Genomic DNA, 17,257 nt, shown 5'->3' with positions numbered 1-17,257 from the left:
CAGTTTTTTGCTTAAATGTCTGTGGCCAATGTTTTTTTCCTATTTAAGATCATCCTTTTTGTGTTCCACAGTTTTCATTTTAAATGCATTAATTTATTGTCATTAGTTTATCTTAGATATTTTGAGTTAGTTCTTATTTTATTATTAATTATGGCATGCAGTCTCTTAAGCTCTTTGGCGTTCACCCTGAGTGTGACTCAGGCCCAGAATTGTATGCAAAAACATTTATTTTTGAGTCACACTCGGGGAGAATTAAATATAATGATCTTTATAATGTTATGCCCGAAAAATTTTCGGGATGGATTTCATCCACTAGATGACAGCAGAATAAACATCATGCTGCAAAAAATCATTAATATTTCTTTGCTTTCTGTCAGTTTATGAGAGGGGTGGAGTCTCTAAACAAAAACACAACAGCATACAAGAAGACGTAAAGTATGTTTTTAAATCAAACTGAAACTGAACCATTGCTTGAATCAAGCGATAGTGATAAAGATGTGAACTGGTCATCAGATATTGACATGGACAGTGAAACTAACGGCAGTTCAGCAGATACTGACCTTCAAGTTTCAGATGTTCATGTTTAGTACTGCACCTCCTCGTTGCCCATTTATGGGTAATCTCAATCTAAAGGTGTGTGTTAATCATAATTATCTGGATGATTTACAATTTGTTGATGATAGTGTGGTGGAAAAAATAATTGTTGAAATGAACCGCTAGGCTGAGCAGTGTTGGAAAAGTCATAGTAAACAATTTGCTTGTTGTAGCCGCTGGCATCTGTCACTGCAGATGACATGTGGGTTCTTTTCAGTTTACTGATACTGCAAGGTGTAGTGGGTAAACCAGCCAAGAGACAGCATTGGTACACAAACTGGTTGTTGCAGTCATCTGTTTTTGACGAAGTTATGAGTGACAGTTGTTTGCACTCACTATGAAATTTCACTAATAATGATGACTATGATAAAACAATTCACCCAGCACCAAAACCGACCAAACTGTAGGATGTGTATTAGATGATTATCAATAATATGCAGAAGGTGTGTGTTCTCAATCGTGACATATGTATTGATAAAAGTCTCATGGTTACAGTTGAAGGATGTCATAGGTATAGTACATCGCATCCAAATGGGCACAATTCTGTATCAAATTCTATACTCTGAGTGATATTTTTAATTCTGGGATGGCCTGTTTACCGCATGGATCCAGCATCCTGTGTATGAATCCCATGCCCTATTATTGTTAGTGTGCAATTTTGATATCCTGCATTTGTCTGCCCAAGATTCCTCCAAAAAAGATGTATAGTTGTGGCCAAAAATTTTGAGAATGACACAAATATTAATTTTCACAAAGTCTGCTGCCTCAGTTTTTATGATAGCAATTTGCACATACTCCAAAATGTTATGAAGAGTGATCAGATGAATTGCAATTAATTGCAAAGTCCCTCTTTGCCATAAAAATTAACTTAATCCCAAAAAAAACATTTCCACTGCTGTTGTGAAGAAGGCTTCAGGGTGCCCAAGAAAGTCCAGCAAGCACCAGAACCGTCTCCTAATGTTGATTCAGCTGCAGGATCGGGACCAGTGCAGAGCTTGCTCAGGAATAGCAGCAGGTAGGTGTGAGTGCATCTGGCCTGGTGTCACTTCTGTCCGAGAAAAACATCGGGGACAGACTGATATTCTGCAAACGTTACAGGAATTGGACTGCTGAGGACTGGGGCCAAGTAATTTTCTCTGATGAATCCCCTTTCCAATCGTTTGGGGCATCCGGAAAAAAGATTGTCCAGAGAAGAAAAGGTGAGCGCTACCATCAATCTTGTGTCATGCCAACAGTAAAGCATCCTGAGACCATTCATGTGTGGGGTTGCTTCTCAGCCAAGAGAGTGCGCTCACTCACAATTTTGCCTAAGAACACAACCATGAACAGAGAATGGTACCAAAACATCCCCCGAGAGCAACTTCCCCCAATTATGCAAGAACAGTTTGGTGGTGAACAATGCCTTTTCCCGCATGATGGAGCACCATGCCATAAGGCAAAAGTGATAACTAAGTGGCTCAGGGAACAAATCATTGAAATTTTGGGTCCATGGCCAGGAAACTCTCCAGACCTTAATGCCATTGGGAACTTGTGGTTAATCCTCAATAGACGCGTGGAGAAACAAAAACCCACAAATTCTGACAACCTCCAAGCATTGATTATGCAAGAATGGGTTGCCATCAGTCAGGATTTGGCCCATAAGTTGATTGACAGCATGCCAGGGTGAAATGCAGAGGTCTTGAAAAAGAAGGGTCAACATTGCAAATATTGACTCTTTGCATAAACTTATTGTAATTGTCAATAAAAGCCTTTGAAACTTATGAAATGCTTGTAATTATACTTCAGTATACCATAGAATCATCTGAACAAATGATCTAAAAACACTGAAGCAGCAGACTTTGTGAAAACCAATACTTGTGTCATTCTCAAAACTTTTGGCAATGACTGTTAATCAGCAAGTAGCCATCAGTGGTTAGTGCTTCAACTTTGAAACATCAGTAGACTAAGTTTGAATTTTCATTTTGTTGGCACAGGGTCTTCTCCGGGTTCTCTGGCTTTTTCCTTTTCTTCCAAAAGATGGGAATGGTAGAGTAATTTTTCAATGTTAGTTTAACTTACCCAGTGTGACTGAGTGTGTGAATGTGACAGATTACTTACCCAGGGCTGCTGAATGCCTTATGTTCTATGCTACCAGGATAAGCTCTGAATTCCCAAAATATAGAATTGCAATAAGCAGATTGAGGCAAATGGATGGATATATCAAATATGAAAAAAGTTATCATACTCCTTAAATGCTCTATAGGTTTATTTTGTGTACTTTCATTTACTATTTATTGGAATGTTTAGGGTATGAGCTATGAAATTATGTATCATTCATTCCAATTAAGATGTGAAAACATCTGTAATCTCCATATTATAAAGGTTTGGTAAAAATAAACAGTGATTTCCATTAATTAAAATAAATAAATCTTATTTTTTTGAATGACACATAGCATAATTACAGGGTAAGGCATAAAGATCTCCCACATTTTGAAGGGGTATAAAAAATGAATGAAGCTATCTAAAAAACAATAAAGTGAACGAAGCTATGTAAAAAAAATTGTATATATTTCTGAAAAGTACACAAAAATCAGTTTTGTTTTAATGGGTTTTAAAAATCATATCAGACAAATGGCGGCCGTCATTGCCAATATATTGCTGAAGATGTTCCCGTAAGGTCTCCATCACTCTCCGGGTCATCTCAGGCGGAATGGTGTCGATATCCTGTCCCTCAAATCCTCAAGAGATCGAGGATAATGTTTGAAAACCTTTTCCTTTAGGTATCCCCAAAGGAAAAAGTCTCATGGACTCAAGTCTGGTGACTGGGCCGGCCGCCCCATGTCTCCCCTTAAAGAATTCAAATGCCCAGGGAACATTTCCCTCAACACTCCGAGCGAACATTGTGCTGTGTGAACTGTGGCCCCGTCATGATGAACCACACATGTTCTGTATCCACATTATCCAGTTTGGGGCACAGAAAGGTCTCCAACATTTCAATGTACTGGTTGGAGGTCACAGTTACTTTTGCACCACCCTCCTCAAAAAAGCAACTGCACAGCAAACAGTTATGCGAGGAGAGTGGAGCAGTCATTCGTGGAGTTCATGAGGATTATGTGTAGCCCAGTAGTGAAAATTCTGCTTGTTTATGGCTCCACTGATATGGAAGTGAGTCTCATCGCTACTCAGAAGAATAGCTGCAGCAGGAACCTGTTCAATAATTTCCGCACTTAGGGCTCTGTGGTTGGCATGATCTCTCTCACTAAATTCTTGAACCAACATCATTTTGTAAGCATGCAGTTTTAAATCGGCATGCAGAATCCTCCTCAAACTTCGATTTGATATACTAAGTGCCATGGCATGCTTATGAGCAGAACGCCTTGGCAATTGCTGAATGGATGCTCTTACAGCTTCCACATTTTCTGGTGTTCTAACGGTCCTAAGTCTGCCAGGTGATTTTTTTTTCAGTGTGGACCCTGTTGCCTGAAGGTTAGAAGTCCATAGCAAAATCATTTTCCGATCTGGTACAGATGCATTTCAACCGAGCGCAAAGCATGTATAGAAGGCTCTCTGCATGGCTATCACAAAACGGTTGTCCAACTCATGATGGGTACTGAAAACAGTAGAGCCTAACCTACCGAATGAGACCTACCAAACCTCGCTACCTTTACTACAGTGTGAGATGTGGGAGATCTTTATGCCCCACCCTGTATTTTTACTTCTGCCTTACTGCTGCAGAGATCTGGATCATGTTATACTGCACTTGTCTGTGTGTAGTTTGCACTTTGTCTTCCTGTCCAGAGTTGGTTCTCTCCTGGAAAATAATAAGGGTATGATCAATGTGTCTGTGGAACTTTCATGCTCTTGCCATAACTATGTGTGTTTTTGCTGAGGTATTTATTTTTCTCCAAAATCCCAGAGATGTGCCAAGTTAGGTTAATTGGTAACTCTAAATTGGCTCTGTATAAGTGAATCTAGATGTGGGCGTCAATGTGCCCTACAATGGAGTGATATTTCACACAGTTAGTTTCTATATTGTGCCTCTGAGTGTCAGATCAGCCACCAGGTTATCCTGAATTAGAATAACCTGAGTCAGAAACAGATAATAATACTCACAAATGGATCAAGAAAACAACAGAGCTGCTATATTGGTCAGGTGAAAGCTACAACTCACAATAAGTATACTTTAACATTTTATATAGGTTAAGTCAGCAATCTTAATTATTATGGATAAACCAGTGCAGAGGCCAAATTTGCATGTCAGCTTTTAATAATACATAATTATTGACATGTATTACATACTATTTTATTATGGAAAAGAATTGTTGATCAAGTGAAAAATTATGAAGAGCAGTTACTTTCTTCGGTGTACAGACTTCTGAAGTGAGTGTTCTAATGATATAAGGGGTAGGTTTTAGACACTGAGTAAAATATTTCTTAAAAAATGTTTGATCTGGCTAGCCATCTGATAATGTAGTTTGTGTGAAAACCTTTATCAGTAGTGAAATTTTTCAGAGAATTTAGAGACATTCTGTGTAACTAAGATGCCTTCTTGAATGTAAATAGAGGTGAAACGCCTCTCTTACATCAAAGAGTAAAGTATACCCAGGCTGCGTTGATCAGTCATATCCTAATTGTGACTAAGGAATTGCTAATGAACACAGAAAATGAAACAAAGTTGGGAAGGATAGAGATGCAATTGATTAAGTGCAACTGCAAAATATCTCTATGATAAAGGACAGGAAAGAAATTTGAGAAGTTAAGTTAAAGAAAGCATGACATTTTGGGGGGATTTGGAGGAATTAAATTAGACAGTAATGGAAATGGAACACATGAGGTCTTAAGGGAGATTATATAACATATGGATAAACTGGTGATAGACGCCATGAGTGAATGTATTAATGCTGAAGTAAGGAAATGCGGAAAGAAAGGAGCTAGCCTAGGTAAACCCAGATAACTGACATTTGAACAGTTGATATTGTTTTGAATAAAGCACATGAGAATGTTTTTGGACAAGTTTAGATCTCATAATGGACAAAATGTAACTGTTAAAACAGTAACTGTTAATTCTCTCAAATGTATAATAGATTAGATTAGATAAAATTTTATTAATCCCAAGGGGAAATTTAGACGCAATTTTAAAATTTAAATTTTTATTTTGTGTTATTGAATTTAACCTATTTACTGTGATTTTGAAAAAAAAAAATTCATGGTTGCATTTTTAACTACTTATTTGTTGTGATCTGTATGTGTTTTTATGAAAATTGTAGTAACATACTTTTTATGTGATTTTGTTTAGCTTGGCTGTATGCCTTGGAAGTGGAAAACCAATTCAAGCAGTTCCATAGTGATCATCAACTCCAATGGAGTGAACAAAACAATGACTGAGTTGCCATGTGACACAGCTCATTATGCCTTCCTTTCCTGTGTTGTTGGGACTCTTACTTCTGCAATATTCCTGCGTGTTTCCTCATTGCCAAAAATGATTCTGCTCTTCCTAGTTACAATTTTGTATATAGTTATTTTGGAAATAAGTGGATTCAGAAAATCAGTTGGGTAAGTGTCAGAGTGTCCTTTCTATTAGAAAGAAAATCCAAAAGAAAATAAAGTCCATTACTGAACTACTCTGCAATCTTTAATAATGTAAGAGGATTTTTTGTAGATTTTTTTTTAATAGAAATAATTACAATAGTAATTATAACACTGTTATTGACATCATTCAATGTTGATATCTAGATGTAAACACTGAAAAATGTTGCACATATGATCACTCACAGTCTTTCAATATATTGCAAAGATATTGCCTGCTGCCTCCCAGAATTATCATGCATGCTTGTGCTTCAGTGGTCTAGCAAGAGAAAGATTGAGAATGTGCGATGCATGCAAAGTTTAATACAGATGCTTAAGCAAAGCCAGAGCAGTAGTGCAGAGCTGTCATCCCTGCCTCATAGTGCTTGGGTCTGCATTGAGTTTTCATGTTCTCCCCATGTATTTATGGATTAATTGATATCTGTGAATGTCAGTGAGTTTACTCATTCAAAAATAGTGTCCTCAGTTATTGCCCAATCTTCTGCAAGAGTGAGTTAGCATGCCTTATAAATTTTGATAACTGGTTTGTGGAGCTTCCATCTGTTTAATCATGGTTTGACTCTATGCATTACATTCTCTGCCTTTTTCACTTGCTCAGCATTTTTTTTATCATGTGTGCACATGAAACACCATTGCATATGCATAATGGTAAACTTGATTGACCCTCTTAACTTAGTATTTATGTGGTGGTGGCTTGGCACTTTCAAAAAAAGACTTACATAATTTTATAAAAAAAATACAATGCAACATAATCAGTTCACTGCGGTGGGTTGGCACCCTGCCCAGGATTGTTTCCTGCCTTGTGCCCTGTGTTGGCTGGGATTGGCTCCAGCAGACCCCCGTGACCCTGTGTTTGGATTCAACGGGTTGGAAAATGGATGGATGGATGGATAATCAGTTCATATTTACTATTATTATATGTACAAAGTACAATGAAACTCTTATGTGTGCTCTTCACCACTACACTGCCATTTGGCATGACTCTTCCTTCGCAGGCTATATAAAATAACACAGAATGTAATATGTGAAAAGTAGCCACCGTTTAGGTAAAATTATTCATGGTTTGGGCATGCATCTGTGTGTTTTTACAAGCCATGGCAGAACATTACCGTTAAATGAACAAAATTGTAGAGACAAAGCTTTGGCATCCTTGAAAATTCGGCAAGTGGGTGGGGAGGAGTGTATCTAAACTCCACCATTGATGCCCACTGTGTGTAGAAAAAAAAAACAGGAAACACATCTTTACCTCAAGAAAATTTTACCAAGTATCTGTAATAAAATTTATTACCAATTTAGTTTTTTTGTCACAAGCATGCCTCAAAAATGTGGAAGGCATATTTTCTTAAACTGAAAGCATTGCTGCCTCAAAGTAGACATATTCAATAACTTTTAAGGTTTTTTTTTATGTTGGCACTTCGGCACTCTTCACTTCCATTATAAAAGGCGAGAGGAGGCCAGGAAGTTTAGAAAAAATGCTTCACGTTAGAATGCAATTGTATGCATAAACTTTAGACACTTTTGGTATTTATTTATCGTCGCCAGTTTTTACACTTGGCAAAGCATATATTGCTTGGTCTAGAGCATTCTCAAGAGCAAAAGTTAAAGTCTCTGAGTGTTACAGCCATATGCATAATTGTAAAAGATGTTTTAATAGATTTTTTGCCTTCCTTGGATGTTCTTTTGAGACAAAATCTTATTTTACCAAATAGTCAACAGTAATTCACCCAGAAAATTTCTCTGTTTCTTGACATTTTCAATCTACTCATTAACTTCTGGATGGCATCTGGAATTAATGTGTATCTTTCTTCCAAAATATGAACAGGAAACCTTTCAAAAAACGTGAAGTGAATAGACAGGCAAAATCAAAGAAAAATTGAAGCAAATCAATTGTGTAATTTAAACAATTTTGAAAGGAAAATATTAGGTAGACTAGATAAGAACAGGTTTAGATTTGGAAAATATATTTACTATGCAGGGCAACAACAGTTAAAATTCAGAAGATTGATTGTGTAATAACTAGCTAAGGGAGTGCAGAAATTAAATAAACAAAGGTCAGAACTTCAGACAAAATCGAGAAACATAGCAACAGTGTTAGAAACCAGAATATTTGACACACTTTAAAGTATAACAATGTGAAGGTTTTATTTAGTTTTGATTTATCCACAAACTTTGACAAGAACTTTATGACACTGACCTTTATATGGTTACAGTAATGACATGATACGTCATACTCTCCAGTCGTCTTGCACAGCAACACCCCAGCAACCCTTCATGCATCATAAAGAGCAAACAATAACGGAGACCTTTAAAAAAATACAATGATGCTTAGGCAAAATGTTTTTCAAATATAATGTCATTACATTCCTTGGCCCCTAAAATCTCCAAAATGATATACAGTATATAGATTATTTTAGAGGCCAAGGAAAAGCTGAAAAATGTAAAATAAAGTCCAGGGGCCTCATGTATAAAGCTTTGTGTAGAATTCACACTTATACACGGTATACGGACAAAACTAGAAATGTGCATATACACAAAAAAACTCAGATGCATAAAACTGTGAGTAAGCTACACACTTTCCCTTTATAAATCCCAATCAACATGAATTTTAACACACATGCCAAGCCTACAGCCACACCCAGAATCCTCCCAGAACATTATCTATTTGACTATTCAAATCAATATGAATAGCCCCTTCCATTCACTGTTTTGTTAAAAGACAATGGTAACAGCACATGTAAAAAAAGATGAATTTCAGAAAATGCAATGCAAAATGGAGGTCCTGCTGAGTAAAGTGGAGGCAAGGAAAAACAAACTATTTGGTGCCTTAAGCAGTGGTATAAGCAACAAAAGGAAACTGATAGAGTGGCACAGCATGGCAGAAACACTCAAAAGTTCAAGTTCAGAAAGTTGCACAGTGCCTGAAATAAAAAAACAAGTGGTCAGATATCAAAGTCGAAATGAAAAAGTGAATCGCAGCACATGGTGTGAGTGTCAACACCACTGGAGGAGGTAGTGGAATTTCGGGGCTCACACCATTTGAACAGAAAGTTATTGCAATTATTGGTGAGACACATACATACTCATTTAAATAATCTGCATGTTTAATAAGACAAACAAGCAGGCAACAGATAAGGTATTACTGTATATTCTGTTTCAATCTATATTACAAAAGATGAGTTCCATTCTGGGGATGCAACTGCAGGCAGTGATGGTGCTGCTGTACCGAGTTCATCTTCAGGTGCTGGCTGCACACACACCCCTATGACCATCTGGCCATGTGCTGATGGACATTGTTCTGGAGTCACAAAATACAATAGTGGATGTTGTAAGAGTTGTGGAGAAAGGGATTAAGGAATATAAATGCTGTACTATGTAATATTGACTACAAATCAAATTTACTGATTGAAAATAAATGCTACACCTGTTTTTACATGCTGCTAATTACATTGAAATGAAGTTGTAACACTGTCCGATTTGGCCGATCATTTGGTGGGTCAGGTTCGTCATACCATGTCTCTTCAGGTATAGGCAAGCCACGATTGTGTGCCACATTATGTAGAACAGTACATGCTTGCACCATGCGGCGCACTTTCTGTGGACTATAGAGCTGCACTCCACCAGGCTTATCCAGGCAACACTAACAGACCTTAAGCTGCCCTATAGCACATTCTACCACTGCCCAGGTCTAAGAGTGGAATGATTATAACGTTGATCTTGTTCAGTCAGTGGGTGGACAAACGGGGTGAGAAGCCATGTCTTAAGCAGGTACCCATTGTCACCTAAGCAATTGTGTTATATGGTTACATCATACAGATAACTTACAATTTTGACCAAAGGGGTAATAATAAATGTTTTATCTTACCGAAAAGCTAGCCCTCACACAGAACACCATTATCAAATTTGTTCCCAACACCAGAATAAATGAATCATAAGTTGACCCATGCCATCTCATCACAACATTAATGAGACGCATTTTCGCATCACGGATAATTTGCACATTAACAGAGTGGAAATGCTTTCTATTAACATTATCAAATTCAACCTGTGAAAGCACCTTTATAGCAATGTGCCTGCAGTCAACTACTCTGATTACATTTGGAAAACTGGACATTAGTGTGAATTCCGCTTTGATGTTTGCCTGTTCAACCACAGTGTAAGGAAATCTTATATATCTGGATGAGAAGCAGATAATACTATTCCATACAGCTGGCATGGTGCAACTCAGTGATGACTGAGAAATACCTGATTGGTGAGACAGTTCATGTTGAAAAGCTCCTGTGGCTAAAAACCAGAGTGGAGAGTGGACAGAATTTGCAAAGGAACAGGTAGAGCACAATTCCTCAAACTCTGCTGTTGTAAAGCTGGGCCTAGTTCAACTCACAGCTCCAAGAGGATAGCTTCTGGAAATCTAAATCGACTTAGAAGCCAGTCATCATTATAGGACAAGAAATCAGTATGATCTCTAAATACGTGTTCTCTTCTAATTCTTCCATTTGCAATGTCTTTTAACAATGCTAAAGCAGCCATGGTAGTTGGAACATTCTTTCTAAAAAAGAAAGGGAAACCACACAGAAACAGTAGCACTGCTTTGACACTGTGTGCCGCCTGTTTACAAAACCGAGCAGAAATATGCAGTGAAAATGTGCGTAGCGTTACACCATGTTTAGTTTTTATACATCTCGATGAGTTTGGAAATGAGTGTACGCAAAATGTTTTGTGCATACACACTGTTTATACATGAGGCCCCAGATCATGACAGGAAGGGAATTAAAAGAGAAGCTTTTACAATTTATCAATGACAAATAAAACGGTGTTCTAACCCTTTCATGGAGGAACATCTGTGATAAAATCAGCTGATACATAATAGGTACATGATCATTTGGGAATAGGTAATGTTTGAGGCAAACCTCCTGGGAAGCTATTTATTGTTCTTTCCCTACTTTTCTACATGCCTCACAGGTCTTAACATATACTTGAACATTTTTGTAAACATAAAGGCAAAACAGAAATTAATAAAATACAAGAAAAAGGACAAATGCATCTGTAATGTTTTTCCAAGTCTTACAAAATTCATTTTAGAATAGCATTTATGTACACACAAAATATTGCTTTTAGTAATTTCATACCATAATGGATCCATTAGTATATGAATTACAGTTCATTAAGACCAGGTGTACCTAGCATGTACCACTCAAGGACACCTTTTGCAGAGGACAGGATGAACCTCCATGTGGATATGAGTTTTCTGGTATTGGTCAAAGATTTACTTGCCTGACACTATTCAGTACACTGACTTTTGAAATGTGGCACCTTAACTTTTGTCAGAACTTATTTCTATCATCTACATCTTGTCTCAACAAAGTATGTTAAAATATGTGGGAGAACAGCAAAAACAGAACACTTTCATGACACTGAAAGTCAGAGCTTCTAGGGTTTTGCCATAATTTTCACATAGACTAATGGTTGGTTATTCAGCTTGTTTGAGTGTTGTACTGAATAAAAAAGACTGACTCATGAGGTATTTGATAATTTATTTTTGTGATGAAACTTTTAATTCTATTTTAGCATTGTTCAGAACACATGCATAGGCCCAGAGACAGAGTCATTATAACAGACAATATCCAAATGATTTAACCCTTAGTCCTTTTAGTGAAATACATTTCAGACTACTTGTTGCCCTATTCTAAATATTAGATTATACTAATTAATGATAATGCACAAACTCTTAAGTTAATATTTGGTATTAAAATATATAGTTATTTATTGTTCTTGTAACAGAGAAGCACAAAGTACAAACAAAACAGTACAAAAATAAAAACTTGCTGCGATTCTTGGTCTACATATGTACTGTATGTCTTGAACCTTTGTCTGCCTGGTGGCTCATTTCAAAAGTACTTCCAAGCACCTACTTTTTAAGGGTCCAGGAAAGTTAGCTCAGCAACAAAACAAGAGTCTCTGGTCCAACAGTGAAAACAGGAACATTGATCTATGGCTGGGTTCTTAAACTGTTCAGTTCTGTCCAGGGATCTAGATCCAAAAAAAGTTTTAAAGGCTAGAGTGATGAATTCCAACAAGAAGTCATTTAGATCTTAAAACTTTGTTATAGCCAGCCAACAGTGTGATGTGGTAGTTACTCTTAACCAAATGTAGGTTACAAGAAATACTAAGGAAAACTGTATTTCCCAGTATCCTAGATAAACTATTATCATTTGCCCGATATGAACTTGTGATACTACAAAGAACTTTTACACCAGCCATCTCTCTATCCATCTGTCAGAAATTTTGTATAAAACTGCTTATAAGATGGGTAGCATTGTCATTAGTATTGCTACCTCATAGACTCAATGTTCTTGAGCTCAGAGCCATCATGAAAGAAATAGGCTAGTTTGCTTATGAAATGTCATGTTCTACAATAAGGTATATTGCAATTTCAGTTTTGGGGGCACAACAATGCAGAGCTCTACAGACCTCTAAATGTATTTCATTGCCCAGTTACTGTGATGGGTTTACCTGTTATCACCTTGTCTACATGGGTTTTGCTTTCTACTCATATTAATCTTTTTTTACCAGTATCTCAAAGCTTTATTTGTGTGTTTGGCTGTTTGACAGCTGTAAATAAATATGTTAGTGTAAATGTGTCTGGCTTTTTCAAAAAAGTTAACCTTTTTGTTTCTAGGTGATCTTCATTTTTGTCAATGTATAGTAAAGATATCTGATAAAACAAATTTGTGTAAATATAAATCAATAAAATCCTTAAAGTTTAAATTTGATTTGCCTTGCACAGTGTGATGCTTTGTTCGACTGCAGGTATCCACCACTCTAAATAAATTTAATCAGGACCAGAATATTTATACATGGACTGAGTATACTGTTCAGAATGGCATCAAAAAAGAGTACAGTTGGTTTAATGGCAGGACTGGATTAAGACCTTTAGAGGTCCTATGCACTTAAAAGATTTTGGTGCCCCCATATATATCTAATTTAAAATATAAACAATAACAAAAATTACAAATATAAACAATACATAAACAATAATAATAAAATGTTATTTTTCAAAATGAAACAAAATTTACAGTAAGATGAAAAATAATCTTTATTTTTCGGTTTTGCACCATATGGTCCATGGTAAATCCAGCAATGGGAAATTTCTGTGGTTCCCCCCTTCCCTTGATGTCTTGAGCACATGCTTATTTTGCTTAATGGTTAATCCAGTCCTTTTAACAGGCAATGTGCAAGCTACACATCACCATAATGATACTTTAATATGTGTTATTAGTGGCATCTTTAAACTCTGTATAAACTTCTGTTAAGACTTTTCTTTACAACAGCCACCTAACCTGAATTTCCGCATTTACAAAACACAAACACATTCAGATTACCCTTATTTACCACGTTTTGGCCATATAGAATTTCTAAATTGATTCCTCTTAAATCAATTAAAGGTACAGTCAAGCTAATTAGAAATTCTAAAGTGGTACATGATAACAGAGTCACTGGGCCAGTGTGCCCATTAAAGATTTTTTTCCCTTGTGCCTTGTAATGCTAATATACACTCTAATACAATGTGACGTTGTAATGGAAAAAATTGGATTCAGAAAATGAATGGACAAATTAATTGTTTCCTTTAATAATATTAATATATTTTTCTGAAAGTTTGCTGTGTTAATTGTGACAGCTGAAAATAAAAATTACTTTACTCTTGCCTACGCAAAAACTTAATACAATATAAAATGTTTACATTTATGTGTCTGAAGTAGTTATGATTATTTTTTTAAAGGGGAGGATCATTTTACTTACGAGGATATGAACCTATCTTAGCAATCTTGCTGTTCTTCTGTGCATTGGCTCTTCACTCTAGACAACTGGACCTTAAGTTACGGTTGGACTATCTCTGGGCTGTTCAGGTAAGAAAGTATGCTAAACTGTTCAAGCTGAGCATCCCACTTAAAAATGTGTTTTTTAAAATTATTTTCATGGCACATTTGTTATGAGTACGAGATAGGACATGTGTTCAGAATTGTTATTTTGTATCCAAAAAAGATGTCCAAAGAGGTGGCAAAAGAAGCCAGTAAATACATAGACTTTAAACAATCCAGGACCAGAAAACCGTAACAGACAAACCAAAACTGATGTCCAAAAAACATTATATAAAAGTTCAAAGTAAATGATGGTCCTCACAGTGATTTTTTTTACCATAACTTTCACTAACACTGTGTGTTGTTTTTCTGTTTTAAAATGCATCCAGTGCTCAAATAACAAAATAGTGCATGGCAGTATCTGACATAGATGGAACCTAAGGATATAGAGATTCACATGATCTCTGCTTTATGTAACCAGCAAATGGCACAGCACCTTTAAACAATATGGCCACAGCCATGCGGAGTTAGCTACAAACTAGGGCGCAAATATACAAAACACAAGATGATGTCACCAAAGTTAAAATAAAAATAATAAATCAATTAAAATAAATATTCAAGATTCCAAAAATGAAACAAATTTGATAAGGAAGTTTTAAAAACATGAATTCATCACACATGATTGGCTTACACAAAAACACACACACATGCTAAAGAGGGTAAAGGAAAGGGAGTCAAAAGAAAGCCATAAAATAAACTTGTAAAATCAACCTGCTCTACTTTAGACTATAAATCGAGAGTCATGTGACAGAACCTTATCATTAGGTGACTGAGATGAGGTTAGACTACTAGTATTAGGGAACAGGTCAATCAAGACAAATTAATAGTACCAGATTTCACAAAAGTAATCATTCTCATGAATTATGTGAATATGATGAATCTCCAGTTTTTTGTTTTTAAGTTTGCTTGCTTGTCTGCTGTTGGGGAATGAAACTGTAGTTACATGTGGAATATTTGTTCTGATGCTTTATTTGTATGAGCATAAGAAAATCTAGTTAAGTGGGACTGACAATATTATGACATTAAAATATTACCTACTTCTCCAGGTATCAAGATTATTGTAATTAATGAAAACTAAAATCAAAATTGAAACTATTATTAAAAAAACATTTTCATAAACCAAAATAAAATAGTTAATAAAACTGAATAAAACTGAAATGAAAGACTAAAACTAAACAAATCTATTAAAGTGGCTGGAAAGACTAACTGAAATAAGAATAATTTACTAAAAATACTTTTTGTTGTCATTTTTCAATAAATATTCTTGCCGTTAATCTTTAACCCTTGTAACTTTTCATTCTACAACAGAAAGTAATCCACCACAAGCCGCCCAGTGAATGGTGGCTGATGACAGAGGGCAAGTGTTCACACAGCGTTTGCGGTGACACAAGAAGTTGGACACTGTCACATAAAGTGTGTGAAATAGAAAGCAATTTACTGTGTTATAACAGTGACAGTTCTTCACTAGTTGATACTGACAGCATGATAGATTCTGGTTCAAGTGTTAGTGAAGCATACCATGGTGATGATTTTGCTTTGAATGTGCTCGGTAACTTTCAAAGCTGCAGTTCACTGGATCTCTGGGGCTCAAGAGCAGTATTACAGATATCTGTTCTGGTCTGTTCATTAATGAAAGCATGTTAGCTGTAATTCTAGCTGAGCCCAAGATATGGTATATGCAAGCAACTATTAAATAGCAGCACACACTAAGCCAAATTCCAGTCTGCATATGAGTCTGAAGTCCGTTATGATGAGCTGCCACCTTTCTTTGCACTTGTTGTATATCAAGATGTAATTCAAACACCTAAAGTTGGAATGTGCTGGTCAACAAAACCTTTACCGTATGGACAGAAAAATCACAAGTGAATAACGTTTCAGTTTATTTCTCAGGTGTTTGCATTTGTTGACAATGATTCACCTACCACTTCACACAGGAGAAATCCTTTGTAAAAATAAAATGGCACTAATCGAGAGACTGACAAGGTCAACATACAAGATCAGCATAGTGTTGCTGACCAGTCACTTCTGCTTTAAAAGGTCATTTAAAAACAAAGCAATACAAACCTTGTAAAATTCCTGAGTTGGCAATGTCTCTACTGTACTACAGGTAGGTAGGCGAAGAGAGTCTGTCAACTGATGAAAACTAAATATACTAATGTGCTTTAGTATTTATTCTATATTTATTAGTTTATCTTTTTTTAGTTTTCATTCACAGTTCAGAATACCTCATATTGTGAAAATAATCAAAGTAGTAGGATTATATTTTAAAATATTTGTCCCATCCATCCATCTTTTTTCAATTCTTCTCTTTCTTTTAAAACATTTTTAACATCAGCCATATCATACATGCTGTATTGCATACCCGAGAATTTTCCTGCCTTACATCCAAACCTGCAGGGTAGACTCCAGGTTTCCTGCACTCCTGCTCTGGAAAAAAACGGGTTTTAAAAGTGTATATATTGTTCCTAGTCTCAGATACAGTTTCTGTCATTTTGTGGTCGTCCATACTTTTACTACCTACTTTTACTCTACTCATTAAGGGTTTACTGTTTCTTAGCATGGACTATTCAAGTCTTACTACCCCTAACCTTGACACTACATGGTAGTTTTTCTTTGTTTCCCTCAACAGAGCTAAGTAGGGTCTGCACTAAGCCTAAAAGCCCTGTTTTTCCTAAGCCCCCATGATTTTCATGATCACACCTGTCAGAACACAGTAAAATCTATTTTCTGATTTTTTATATCTTTTCAGGCCTGCAGGTGACAAAATTCTGTCTATTAATTGTATGCAGCTGAGATGGAATCAAAGATCAGTATGGCAGGTAGAAATAAAAAAGCCCAGTATGGGATATTTTTAAATGCAGTATTGAAGGCATTCATTTTAAGCACATTGTCTTAGAGTAGGATATGTTGTGTGCTGTAGACATTTACAGTAAATAAAACCCTCAAACCTTGAAATTCACCTAATTTTCATTACAAATTGGCCCATTCTGGGGAAGAAAACGAAAAGATGGAAAGTACCAACAGTCAGCGTACATTTGTTCAGCATAAATGACATAGAAAATATTTTAAAAATGATAAAATTATTCATATTCATTATCCAGTTTTGATTATGCTTATTTTAAGCAGACAAAAACAAAACCAGATAGTAAACCATGTAGTTTAATAAGCTTCCAAGAACATTA

General features: G+C 36.1%; 1 protein-coding gene across 1 annotated transcript in view; it reads left to right on the top strand.

Moving 5' to 3' along the window:
• The window catches only part of adcy1a (adenylate cyclase 1a), a 554,748-nt gene that overhangs the window by 470,514 nt on the left and 66,977 nt on the right, over positions 1-17,257 (top strand). The window contains exons 13-14 of the mRNA XM_028803971.2: positions 5,870-6,126; positions 13,937-14,063. Coding sequence (XP_028659804.1) covers positions 5,870-6,126; positions 13,937-14,063 — 384 coding nt within the window. The remainder of the gene's footprint in view (positions 1-5,869; positions 6,127-13,936; positions 14,064-17,257) is intronic.

Source organism: Erpetoichthys calabaricus, chromosome 6 (assembly GCF_900747795.2).
Source record: "Erpetoichthys calabaricus chromosome 6, fErpCal1.3, whole genome shotgun sequence".
Taxonomy (NCBI): Eukaryota; Metazoa; Chordata; class Cladistia; order Polypteriformes; family Polypteridae; genus Erpetoichthys; species Erpetoichthys calabaricus.
The sequence above is the reverse complement of the archived record's forward strand: the minus strand, read 5'-3'. Positions and strand labels throughout refer to the sequence as shown.